At 38.0% G+C, this 12709-nt stretch overlaps 1 protein-coding gene across 1 annotated transcript in view; it reads left to right on the plus strand.

The window, feature by feature from the left end:
- Window positions 1-12709, plus strand: part of stard9 (StAR-related lipid transfer (START) domain containing 9) — a 68080-nt gene that overhangs the window by 33304 nt on the left and 22067 nt on the right. The window contains exons 9-21 of the mRNA XM_055155328.1: window positions 235-302; window positions 451-548; window positions 1223-1444; window positions 2315-2412; window positions 2500-2577; window positions 2725-2802; window positions 3255-3434; window positions 6168-6219; window positions 7172-7297; window positions 9162-9244; window positions 10197-10258; window positions 10865-11058; window positions 11853-12333. Coding sequence (XP_055011303.1) covers window positions 235-302; window positions 451-548; window positions 1223-1444; window positions 2315-2412; window positions 2500-2577; window positions 2725-2802; window positions 3255-3434; window positions 6168-6219; window positions 7172-7297; window positions 9162-9244; window positions 10197-10258; window positions 10865-11058; window positions 11853-12333 — 1820 coding nt within the window. The remainder of the gene's footprint in view (window positions 1-234; window positions 303-450; window positions 549-1222; window positions 1445-2314; window positions 2413-2499; window positions 2578-2724; window positions 2803-3254; window positions 3435-6167; window positions 6220-7171; window positions 7298-9161; window positions 9245-10196; window positions 10259-10864; window positions 11059-11852; window positions 12334-12709) is intronic.

A 12709-nucleotide genomic window follows, 5' to 3' on the forward strand; every position in this document is an offset into this window, starting at 1 on the left:
TGCTTTGTCTGGAATGTTCCACATTGTTCAGTTACAGGTGTTACACAGTTACATAGTTACAAAAGTTATACAGTGCACCTTTAATGCAGAAATATCCCTTCTGAAAATGTAATGCTTTATTTTTTTTATTTACTAAGCATTTTGTCCAGACAAAAATCATGGTTTGCATCAAATTGTTTATGTATTTATTTATTTATGCATTCATTAAAAAGAGGACTGCAATTTTTTCCATAGGCAATTTTGGAGAACAATCTTCCATCAGAAATTGTCAGTAAGATTAACTTGGTGGACTTGGCTGGAAGGTGAGACCCCCTGTTGCTTTTTCTGCCTTTTAATCACATTCAAAAATTTAATCAAAGCTGCCCCCTAGTGGATCATGGCCACAATTAGTAATCTGTATTTTTATTTATTTATTCCCCTATTCCCATCTGTGTGTGTATGTTTTGATAGTGAAAGAGCCGATCCAAACTACTGCAGAGACAGACTGACCGAAGGATCTAACATAAACAAGTCACTGGTCACTTTGGGCATCGTCATCTCAGCTCTGGGTAAAAATGACATTTGTTTGAATTGAACATGTATGTTTTAAAGTTCAAGTTCTTCACGGTTTTACCTCTGTTTACAATTATTAGTGACAACATGACAAACAATGAAATCCTTGAAGGTCTTATATTATGCAGAGTTGACTCTTGTGAGCTTTAAGCCATGTTACAATGTTGTTTCGTATTCAAATACATACCCAGAGTTATGTTTTGTTTCTTTCACACATGCCTTACTACCCCTTTATCATTAGTCTGCTTACATCTCTAAAGTTCAAAATGCTCTGTTCCACAATGTGATGGCATGAGGAGGTAGTTTTCAAGTTAACAGCTATCTTTTACCTTTTGCGAGATTAGGAATTCCAGGGCTGAAAATATCCAAATTATTCTAACTCCAGGTATGTTTTTAATGCAGAAACAACATTATTACATAGATCAGAAAATAGTGTAATATGGGCCCTTTATTTTTATCAATAAAGTGTTAATATAAAGTTAATGTGATTTAATTTGGCCTCTAAATGGTCACAATTACATATATATTCCTTGTTATATCGTGACCTGAACTGATTAACTGAATAATCTTGATATCCTTAGTCTGTATAATTATCCACAAATGTGCAGTTAATCAATTTTCCCCCCAGTTTTTATTCCCAGTTCTTTCACATTTCTCACTCTTTCTCTAGCCCAGAACTCACAGATGTCCAGCAGCTGTCAGAGCATTAACAGTGTGGCCTCTGAAGGGGAGAGCACAGGGGGGAGCCACAGCAGCGCTCTGTCCGATAGGGGAGGGGGAGGAGGAGGAGGAGGGGGGAGGAGGCACTGCTTCATCCCCTACAGAGACTCTGTCCTCACCTGGCTCCTTAAAGACAGTCTGGGTGGAAACTCCAAAACCATCATGATCGCAAGTGAGTGCAATAGGAAATCTGGTTACATAAAGGGTGAAGTGTTCCCCAAATGTTTGAACCAATTTAATATATAAGATTTAGTTTAACCATAAAATGTGCAGGTTTGATAATATGAGGGGTTGGACCTAGTATTTTCATATATACAGGAAAATCCATGAAGACTCTGAAGATTTTGGTAAAACATTTTAAAACATAAAAACATATATTGTTTACTAAATAATTAGTGGTACTCCTATTAAACACAAATGTATGATTGTTTACAGGTGAATAGCCACAAAACATATTCATGGATTTCAGACTTCCTGACTTGAAAGACTTTGTGAGGACCCAGTGAGGACCTTTTCCCATTTAAAAGATAATAATTTGATTTGAATTGCTTAATTTGCTTGAAAGTGTCCCATGATTAGGGTTGAACCCATGTGAAAACAGTGAATCGCCCATGGAGTTATAGCCCCTGTACGCCACCTGAAATCATAGCATCATCACATTTTTTAACATGAATCTACAAACCCCAGCAACCACATTATAAAATGCCATTGTGTCCCTCGGCAAGGCACTTCTCCCACTTTGTCTCTTGTGTTGTATGTTGATGTGATTTTATTTGCAGGGATAAGTCACAGCAGCTTGTCATTTTACAAACTAAAGAACCTCAAAATAGTTCTGTACCAGTAAATCCCCTGCTATTTAGAGACATCAGTATTCAGTATTTCTTCTCTCAAATCTGTGTTAGAAGACACCCCTCCGGATAGCAGTAAAATTATGCATTCAGAAAACATGTCACTCCCAGCCACAACCACATCTACTGTAGTGTACACCTCTCTGTTGACGCCAGCGCTAATTAATGTTTACATGTGTCTTTCTTTGTGTCAGCTGTCTCGCCATCCGTCAACAGCTACAACGAAACCCTGAGCACGCTCCGATACGCGGCTCACGCCAGAAACATTGTCAACAAACCACGCATAAATGAGGTCAGTGGCGGATTTCAAAATGTGCCAAGATTTTAAATTTTTGATAATTTTCTCCCCCCAGTCTCTTGATGTGCGATTTGTGTGCAGGATGCTAATGTTCGACTGATCAGAGAGCTGAGAGAGGAGATTGACAGACTGAAGAGCATGCTGCTTAGCTTTGAAATGGTATCACAAGTGTTTAATATTATATACTGGTGGTTTGAGTGGATGCCCCCTGCTGGGCTTTTGAAAAACAACTTCTGTGTTTTCACAGTTTTGCAAGGAGGCACATATTTTATTGTAAAATTTGACTTTGTTGTTTGTGATTGACAGCAACGCAATCCCAGTCCTTCCCTGAGTGATGAGAGGGATGGGAGTCTGTCTGACATTGTGCTGCAGAATGAACTAAAGGTAACAGAAGGTCAATGTAGGCGCTTAGATCTTTGTTCAAACTGACAGTGAATTTACCATAGAAAAATACAGGTCAACAGGCATGGGACTATCCAGTTCTGTGTCAATCTTTACTTCAGTTGAGACTTGGTATATACTGTCTATGTCTTGTGGTGCAAACTGTTTCATACTGGGTAAGAAGAGAGTATCACCATACACACCAATAGAACAATTTTGAGATTGAAATGACTACACCAGTACTCTCAACTGAAGAAGAAAAAGAAAATAACTGAATTGAACATATCTTAAGACCTATTTTAGACTATTCCTGTGTCTTTATAAAAGAAAGAAATACACAATAGGGAAAAAAAATCTATAAATGAATAAGACTGAATCATTCGGGCTCTACAAACAATGAAATGGCTCTCATTACGTTACATTACATTACAGCTTCCTCACTGTATTTTGTCCAGGTGGAGCAGCTTACTAAAGATTGGTCAGAGAGCTGGAGGGACAAACAGGAGCTGATGGAGCAGTACAGTGTGGACATAAACAGAGACCAGGCCGGAGTCTTCATAAACTCACTGCAGCCGCATCTAGTGACCCTGGACACAGACGTCCTCAGCACTGGAGTGGTCTTCTATCACCTCAAGGTACAGAAGACCTTTCACAGTTTACAAAACTTTTTGTTTTGTTAGCATGAGACATTGAGATATAAGGGAACTAACTGCAATCCATGCATTTTTCTCAAGTCTATGCTAGCTAATTTGAGGCTTTCAGGAAGAACCATAGACATTATACATAAATGGACATAGCTAATCCACTAGCCACCGCAGTCCAAATAGGAAGTGAGCATGTGCTCGCTTCCAGCTCCGTTTATTCCTCCCATAACTGCCAGCCTCGGTGAGCTTCATTTGACTAGTCCTTTTCTTTATACAGTCCATGGGAAGAACACTGTTTCAGATGCACTACGTAACTTTTCTGGTGGAGGGACTGCTGAAATTTTATATCGCCATGGAGAGAAGTAGACCAAGTTACAGGTCAGATCTGTAGAGTGACAACGTCGGTCACAGTAAAACACATATTTTTAAGGTATTTTCAAGCAACAAAAAATGCAAGATACATTTATTGCCACACTTTGGAACAGGCAAAACAATATTAGCTCTTTGGAGACAAGCAGGTGGCAGACCCTCCACCAGAGAAGTTGCATAGTGCCCCTTTAAAATATAGATGTAAATTAGATCACTTATCCATTTTCTTCCTCTTTATTCTGCCCGCGGATAAAGCCTAAGAAAATGGATGGATAGATCACTTATTTACAGGTTAGACTCGAAGCAATTATTTTAAGGTGCCAAACACTCTCCCACTATGCCCTTATCACAACCTTTAAAACAGTATTGCTATTGTAATGTTTTATTGTTTTTTTTAGCTTTAACTTCTGTAGAGAATACTTTATTATGCATCATTGGAGTAACAGTTAAAATAATCTCTATTTGTCTTTATACTTCATATCAAACTCAGGACAAGTGTTTTTGTCATAATAAATTAAAGGAAAGTGTGTGACTGGTTAGAAGAAAAGTGCTTTTGCACAAATTGTAGAAATATGTCCAACTTGATTCCAATCCTCAGTTGCCTTATTTTTTGCAATTGCTCTACTTTCTCTTTGTCTCTTTCGTTGCTGTTTTTGTCAGCTGTCTCGACTAAACCCAAATCTTTTTATCTACCAGATTCTCTCCTTCCTCCTCCATCACTTCTGTGTCTCTCCTCTGCTTTCTGCTACAAAACTCTTGAGAGAAGGTGCGTTTCTATTGGATACTTCCTCCTTTTTTTCCTTACTCTAGTTTCCAACTGTCCTGTCATTTTCCCCAATCTCTTCTCCTTTCCTTCAATGCACAAAAGCCTGGTTGGATAAGATAGTGTTAGTTCAGAGAATGAGGCCCACCCAAGGGAGATGGGGGTGTCCTGAATTCGACAATGACAAGAGCACCCCAAGGCCTGACAATTACACTGCTTCTGCTTGTGAAGAGGGGAGCCACCAGGGAGTGCAATGGTCCTGACACTGTATAAAGAAGATAATATTAGCAAGTCAACACAGTGGGTGCAGACTTCTGTTTCTGGAAGGAAAGTTCCTGTTCATTCTCCCACCTTGCCACCTATTTGTTGCCATGGTTGCTGCTTTGTCTAGAATGTTCCACAGTGTGGCCTTACTGTACACCACCAGTCAACAGTTTGGACACACCATCTCAGTCATTGTTTTCTGTACTTTTATTACTTTCTATTTAATACATATAGACATCAAATATATAAAGTATTAAAAGTATTGGAATTGTGTAGCAAAGAAAAAATAACTCTAATTTTAAAATAATACTAATGTAAAAAACATTGAATGAAAGGATGAGTCCAAACTTTTGACTGGTAGTGCCTTATAATACTATATGCAGCATTTAGCCAATTACAGGTGTTTTAATTGCTTAAGAAAACATGCATTTTTACTATGAGCGTGGTAGCCTCTCCCCAGATCAGATTTTGTCATTTGATTGTCTAAATCAATCTATAAATTGAATGCCATACAATGGAAAATCAAACACATTTCCATTGAGACAAACAGTTACATAGTTCACCTTTAAGGCTATGGGGATAAAGAAATGAATTTTACTTAACAGAATTTGAAGTCCCCTCTGTTGAACTCAATTAGAATTTAGTTTTGTTTCTTAATTGGGGTTCCATGATTTACAATGTTTAGTAGTTCACAATGGATCATTTTTAGCAACACAAAATGGTTTTCTGCATCACTTAATTTGGGCCACATTTTAACAGTCTTGTCCCAGTGGGTCTTAATGAGTCTGGCAAAGAAATAGTTCTCTAGTACTTTTGTTATTTTCTTTTAATTAAACATGGTTCAATTCCCAAGTCCATATAAGGGGAGTGAATAGCATTAAACGTAGGAGTAAAATTTAATCCCAGTCATCCAGGTAGAATCGATAGCACAAGAAAAAATTCAGTTCTGTCAAATGGACAAAAATGGACTTAGCTAACAAACAGAAACTGTAAACGTTTCAGAGTAGTTTCAGTGTAGTTACCTCCTCTTTTCAGGTTGATGTAGGCAGTGTCCACCAGCGTCTGACCAGAACTGAAGAAGCCACTTGATCAGTTGTGAAACCTCTTCATTCAAAAAATGTCCAGTTGACAGAATTTTTTCTTGCTATTCAATACATAGTATACATAGCAATATAGAAAGATCTCTGTAGGGTAAACAATCATAATTATTGCTTAAAAATGTATTGATTGCTACAGTTAAGGTGGTGTGAAGACATAATATTTGCATAAGTCTAATCATCTTTTTTACACATGTATTTTATATGTACATTGTTAATCTTGTCTTGCAGGAGGGGATAACTCGCATTGGACCACAGGACGGGCTTGGAGCTGCAGACATAGGTATTATAATAAGCCTATATTACTGATCCATCTAATATTCCTGTACAAACATTACTGTATACAGGGATGTAATGTATGCTAATCTGAAAAGCCTCTTAAGGGGCACATATTACAGCTGAGCACATATAAAGCAAACTGGTACATTTAGATTAAACATGCTGAATTAAATATAGATTATGGAGGAACAAAATAATGTACGCAAGTTATCTCTGAGAAACTGAGAAATTGGTTAGAAAGGCGCATATATTTTCCAGTGTATTGGGATGTGGTGGAAAATCTCAAGTGTATGAGTCATTATTATTCAAGTTTTTTATGTTTTTGTTATTGAACATAGATATTAATTAACCTGCTTTAATTTAATTTGCTACTTCCACCCCTCCAAATTGGTAATTAACAAAATGCTTCTACAACAGCTACTTTATTCACTAGTCCTACTACTAAGTTACTTTGAGTGTGTGAATGAATGAAATACATTTTACTGATACTAATATATGACTATATTACTGTCCCTATTTCTACTATGAGCACTATAGGTTTCAGTTTACTGTTCAGTTTCCATTTATTTTCTTTAAACAAAAAAATATGTAAGACAGCACTGAGGCAAATGTAGCTAGTTATTTGTATAAATAATAATTCAAACATTGTGAGTTTTTTGGGGTCAACTATGATCGACTGAATAAATATTTGGAAGCCAATATCCAATCCAGAAAAATGTTCAGTATCAGTGCCGATATGCAATACCAGTATCAGTGCATCGCTAGTCAATCTGTATATTATTTTGTTAGGACACACCTTTTGTGTAAATTCAAAAGTTAGTGACAAACAAAACTATTTTATAACAATATGCTTTGAAATGCACATAAATAACTTTCCTAAAAAAAGTAAAAGTATTTTGTACCTTTCTAGTGTTATGTCTTATTTCTGTATGTATGACTGCGTTTGTGTCCTGTAGTTTTGCCAGCAGATGTGGGATGTGAGATTGAAAACCGCAGAGGTGTGGTGACTCTGCACCCGCTCCCTGACTGTGTGGTTCTGCTCAACGACAGAGAGGTCACCGAGTCCTGCCGACTGGCTCAAGGTCGGACCAAATCCTCACAAATAACTCCAGAAATACTGCCTATATAACACTGCACGCTTTTACATTTACACTGCTACAGAGAATATTGTCCAGAAAAACTGCAGAAGAGGTCATTTGAGTTTGCTTGAGATTTTGGGTTTAACTGTATTATTGTTGAGATTTTATATTTGTATCTAAGTTTGTTTAGATACAAGATACATTTCTATCTAAAGACATGTTTAAATGGTACTATCCTAATCCTTATTTATTTCCAGGCTCAGTTCCATGTTTAGTCACAGTTTAATTCTAATTTTGATGTAGTAGTATTGACATTAATTTTCATTTTGGATCCTGACCATAAACACTGTTGTTTATTGCTTTTTAAAGCTTGCTGTAAAATTGAAGAGCAGAGGACAGACTTTCACATTTGATCCTTTTATTTTCCCTAACTATAAAGTACCTTAGCCTTAGTTAGAAATGTTTGAAAACATTCAAACATTCATGTAATAATGACTAATAATGTAATTTGTAGTGTTGTTATTTATGCCTTTTTCTCCCTAGAAAAGTGCTTTCCCGGCTTATATACCGCTTAAATACAGAACTGGCTTCTAACCTCATAAACTGAAAAGAAACCCATCCTTCATCCCCATCTGTACATTCTGTATTTGATTTGTAATTCACTTCTTGCTTGACAGTTGCAAAAGCGTGTTTAGTGTCTATCATTGACCCATATTTTCAAAATAGGCCAGTGCTTTTCTGTCACACTTAAGACCCCTCAATGTTACGCATGGATATATATATATATATATATATATATATAGACATACTGTATATAGGCTGCATTCACACACACACACACACACACACACACACACACTGCTGCAAAACTAGAACTAAACTGGGACTAAACACAGAAATATGAAATATAGGAAAAAATGAACTAAACTTGAAAGCGTCCTAGACTAAAGCCCAATTTTTGGTCATATGTCATATCGTCTGCACAAACTGTTTGCGTCACCTTGACTGACCTCTGAAATTTTGTAACTACGTGTCGAACCGACAGACAGCAAGGGAAAGTGACGCAGACAATAAGGGCTGTGATTGGCCCTCTCTACATACATTTCCGGTACTCTGTTTTCCCGCTTCATTTTGTATACACGAACACCATTTTAAAATCCTAGCTCCCTAGCATTGTGGCGGTGAATTACTTTGCGGTGCATAGACCTCGACGCAGATCCATAAATCAAAAACGACGGCGACAAGGCGACAGAGACAGTGTGCATTGAGTCGACACAGAACTATAATTCAGCCTTAAACCAGGACAAGAACTGTACCAAACCAAGTCTACTTGGACTAAAATGGGATCAAACCAGAACCAAAATCAGATTTCAACCAGGACACACAGACCTCAACAATATAGACATTAAATTGGGACTAAAGTAAATTAAACTTGGACAGGACTAAACCAGGACTTCCAAGACCAAACCAAGTCAACACTTGCTCACGCCACATTAAAATTGGGACTAAACATGAAAATAATCCTAGACTAGACCAAGACTAAAACAAGTCTAACTCAGGACTAAATCTAAACCTGGAACTAGACCTAGAATAACCCAGGTCAAGAACTTGACAAAAACCTAATGAACCAGGATCAAACTAGGACAATAAAAATAGAACTAAACACAGAAATAAACCTTGACTAGAACAGGCCTAAACCACATCTACATCAGTACCAAACCAGGACTAAGCGAACACATGTATGAACACAGCCTTAGTTACAGCAGACCCCACAGCTCTTTGTCCTCATCTCACTCAGAGCTCAGTTAAAGCGTACAGCGCACAGTAGTTTGTGAAGTGAATCCTGCTTGTGTGTGTTTGTCTCCAGGGGCTGTGATCACCTTGGGACGAGTGCATAAGTTACGCTTCAACCACCCAGCCGAGGCAGCCCTCCTCCGGGAGCGCAGACGGGTAGGTGCTGCTTGGATGGAGCTAGAAATTACGCACTTGGAGAAGATGATGGCAACAGATGTACTGCTCAGACCCAGCAACGTGCAAAACTGAATATGAAGTTTGATGCATATTTGTGAATCTTGATTGTGAATTGTAAATTTGATTACTAATGTAGTTACATAGGAATAATTCATATAAATTCTCATGTGGTTGCCTATGTTTCCAGTTCAATGAATCCAGCATGCAAATTTTGATCTAAAGTTATACACGCATTTCTGAGTCTGATTATTGTAGTGAGTTTAGTGTATGTTTTTAGGGCATTTATTTGAATAATTAAACATGCACTATGTAATGTTTTCTAGTGGAGGTCTGTCCCCATGGAGGTGTTAAAGGTGCATTGTGTAACTTTTCTGGTGGAGGGTCAATCTCCTTGTTTCTATGGATATGTCATTACTCCGCCTGGAATGTTCCAAAGTATGGCATTAAACAGCTCTACCTTGCATTTAGAAAATTACAACTCAAAAATACCTAGAAAAACAAGCATTCTGACTGTGAATAGAGTTGCCTCTCCACATATTTAACCTGTAACTTAGTCTGGTTTGGTCTCCATGAAGTTAGAAAGGTTTAATACCATACTATGAAACATTCCAGACAAAGCAATAACATCTACACAGGGAAAAGCATCTGACGGACCCTCCACCAAAAAAGTTACATGTTTTTTACTTCTAAAAATACCTTGGCTGGTCCGCCTGTTCACAGATCTGGCCCGTAACGGCATGGTAGCATCACCTGCTATTCCCCATGGAAATAGAAAAGTTTAATGCCATACTGCATTAATATCTCCATGTAGAAGAACAGGACCCTCCACCATAAAAGTTACTGATACTTCCACCAGAAAAGTTACATGGTGAAGCTTTAAAGTTGTTTATATGAAGACTATCAAACCTAATGCTCATGTCTGTGTTTTCAGATCAGTGAAAACAGCCTGACCAGCTCCTACACTGATCTATGCAGCATGGACCCAGAGAACAGGTAATTATGATGTTGTGATGTTTTATTAATTTATAAGAGGTAAATAGATACTTTAACCCAAGTAAATCAGACAGCTGTAGCAATAATAAAGTAATATTTTTCTTTTCAAAATTTTGGGGGGCAGGAGCGCTACTTGGATATACAGAAATTGTGCAGAATTGCTCTTTGAGTGCTCTTCAGTGTAGGGACCAGTCTCAAATACAAAGTTGAAAAAACTGAGGCACTTAAAAAGTACAAAATATTTAAAAGCCTTTTATACCACATGGCAGATAAAGTTAAAATTACATCAACACATTTTGGCCCTTCGGCCTTCATCAGGGCAAGCATATTTTTCTTTTCTTTTTTATCAGTAGGTGATCCTGTTTCCCTATGGAGTCATCATCTCATCTAAAAATAATCCTCATTGAATAACCGGTCTGTGTTTCCTAGTTACCGTTAAGATGCTAAACTCAAGTCAACATAGTAGCTCCCTTTTACTTATAGAGCAACACTATTTCTAACTTACTCTTCAAATTTGAGACATCAGATCATCACTCTTTCATCATCTCTTCTTACATTTGCCGTTTCATCCTCGTTCATTTTTCATTTTTTGTGATTCTTTTTAAGTGAGAAAGACTTAAAGCTGGAGGGGCAGCAGGGTGCCAGTGCCTCCCCCGAAGACGAGCACAGAGCCAGGCAGAGGGTGGAGGAGCAGCAGCGTCTGGTGGAGAGTTTGAGACGAGAGATCCAGAGCGAGCAGAGACAAGCTGACAGAGACCTGGAGAGAGAGCAGGCTCACCTACGACTGCAGCACAGTGACAGTATGTACTCTGGTTTTAAACATAGACTCAAGTTTCTTAGTACCACCTGGGGCTGTGGAATAGTGGACTGCTGTGGTGAACTTTGAGGTGCATTATGGGACTTTTCTGGTGGGTGGTCTGCTACCTGCTTGTCTCCATGGACATTTCATTGCTTTGCCTAAAATGTTCAACAGTATGGCCCTAATGTTATCAGTCTTGCATTTGTTACATTAGAGGTGTTGCTGATGTTGAAACCATACATTCGTACTGTAAGCAGACTTGCCTTTTGACAGACCTGACCTGTAACATGGCCTGGTCTCGTCACTTGCTTATCACCATGGAGAGGGATACAAATATCAAAATCTTGGAACAAAAACAAGACATAGATAGATAGATACTTCATTGATACTTTATTGATCCCTAAGGGAATTCACTTTTTTTTCTTTTTTTTTTTTTTTTTAGATAAATAGATACTTTATCAATTTACTGGTTCATACAAAATGCTAGCTCAAGTCCCACCATTGCTTCTATTTTTATATAAATAAAGATATGTTTATTAAAAAAGAAACACATTCATGCTCTATAGTATATGTTTTATATATTTATGATATTGTATCACCATCCATTGTGACATAACAAGAAAAAAATTCTGTCAACTGGTTAAAAGTATTAGAGTGAAGACATTTTGAAGAAGCTGCTTGGTTGAACAGTGAAACATCTTCATTTTAAAACTTTTGTCCTGGACAATTAAACATATATCCACTGTGACACACTAAAAAACTCTGAAATCTAATCTGCATTGTCTCTTTCCATAGTCCAACAGTGGATCTTGTCAGAACAGCAGCGTTTGACGAGTGCTGAGCAGAGGACCACTCAAGAGTCCAGTGTTCAAACAGACCTGAGCCTGGGCCCAGTCCTTGAGAGAGTCACAAACCACATATTTACAGACGAGAACGGCCTCCCAAACAACACCCCATCACAAATCACCAAGGCCAGAAAGAAAACTGTCCAGGAGGAGCTACTCAAACAGTATGCCCTACACCGTACGGAAAGCAGAATCAGAAGGAAAAGACTGCAGTATCAGCTGGAGAGGATCAGACGAAAGCGATTGTTGCTGGAGGCCAAAAAGGAGCTACAGCGGCTGGAGAAAGCCTTACCTCCTGGGTCAGACAGCCCTGGTTCTCCTGAGCTGGGGTCCCCTTTGAAACAGAGAGAGGAGAGCTTTGGGTCCAGAAGGCACTCATTTTCAGTGGATCTTCTATCTAGACTTTACCCTCAACACCCGCCAATCTACAAGTAAGTACAAGCAGATACTAGTAGATTACCCACTCAGTTGTTAGTCAGTATTGTTATTTTCTAGGGTTATAAGATTGAAAGAAAATCACAGTTTGAATGGATGAAATTAGTAAATATTAACATAATTGTGTTTTTATTGTGTTTTTGGATTTTTATTGGAGTTGTAGCAACTGAATAATTTGAGGATAAAGAATAAAGTGTTCTAATTCAGAAAAATAAAAAAAAAATGACACCACAGAGCTAACTTGCAAGATCAGATTTGTGGGGAGGCAAGCCCATTCACAGTAAGAATGCATGTTTTTAAGTCAATAAAAACACATGTAATTGAGTAAAGGGAAGATTGATAGTTTAACGCCGGTCTGTGATGGACCCTCCA

The sequence above is a fragment of the Boleophthalmus pectinirostris genome, unplaced genomic scaffold, assembly GCF_026225935.1.
Source record: "Boleophthalmus pectinirostris isolate CB_2022bp ecotype Guang Dong unplaced genomic scaffold, ASM2622593v1 HiC_scaffold_10, whole genome shotgun sequence".
Lineage (NCBI taxonomy): Eukaryota > Metazoa > Chordata > Actinopteri > Gobiiformes > Gobiidae > Boleophthalmus > Boleophthalmus pectinirostris.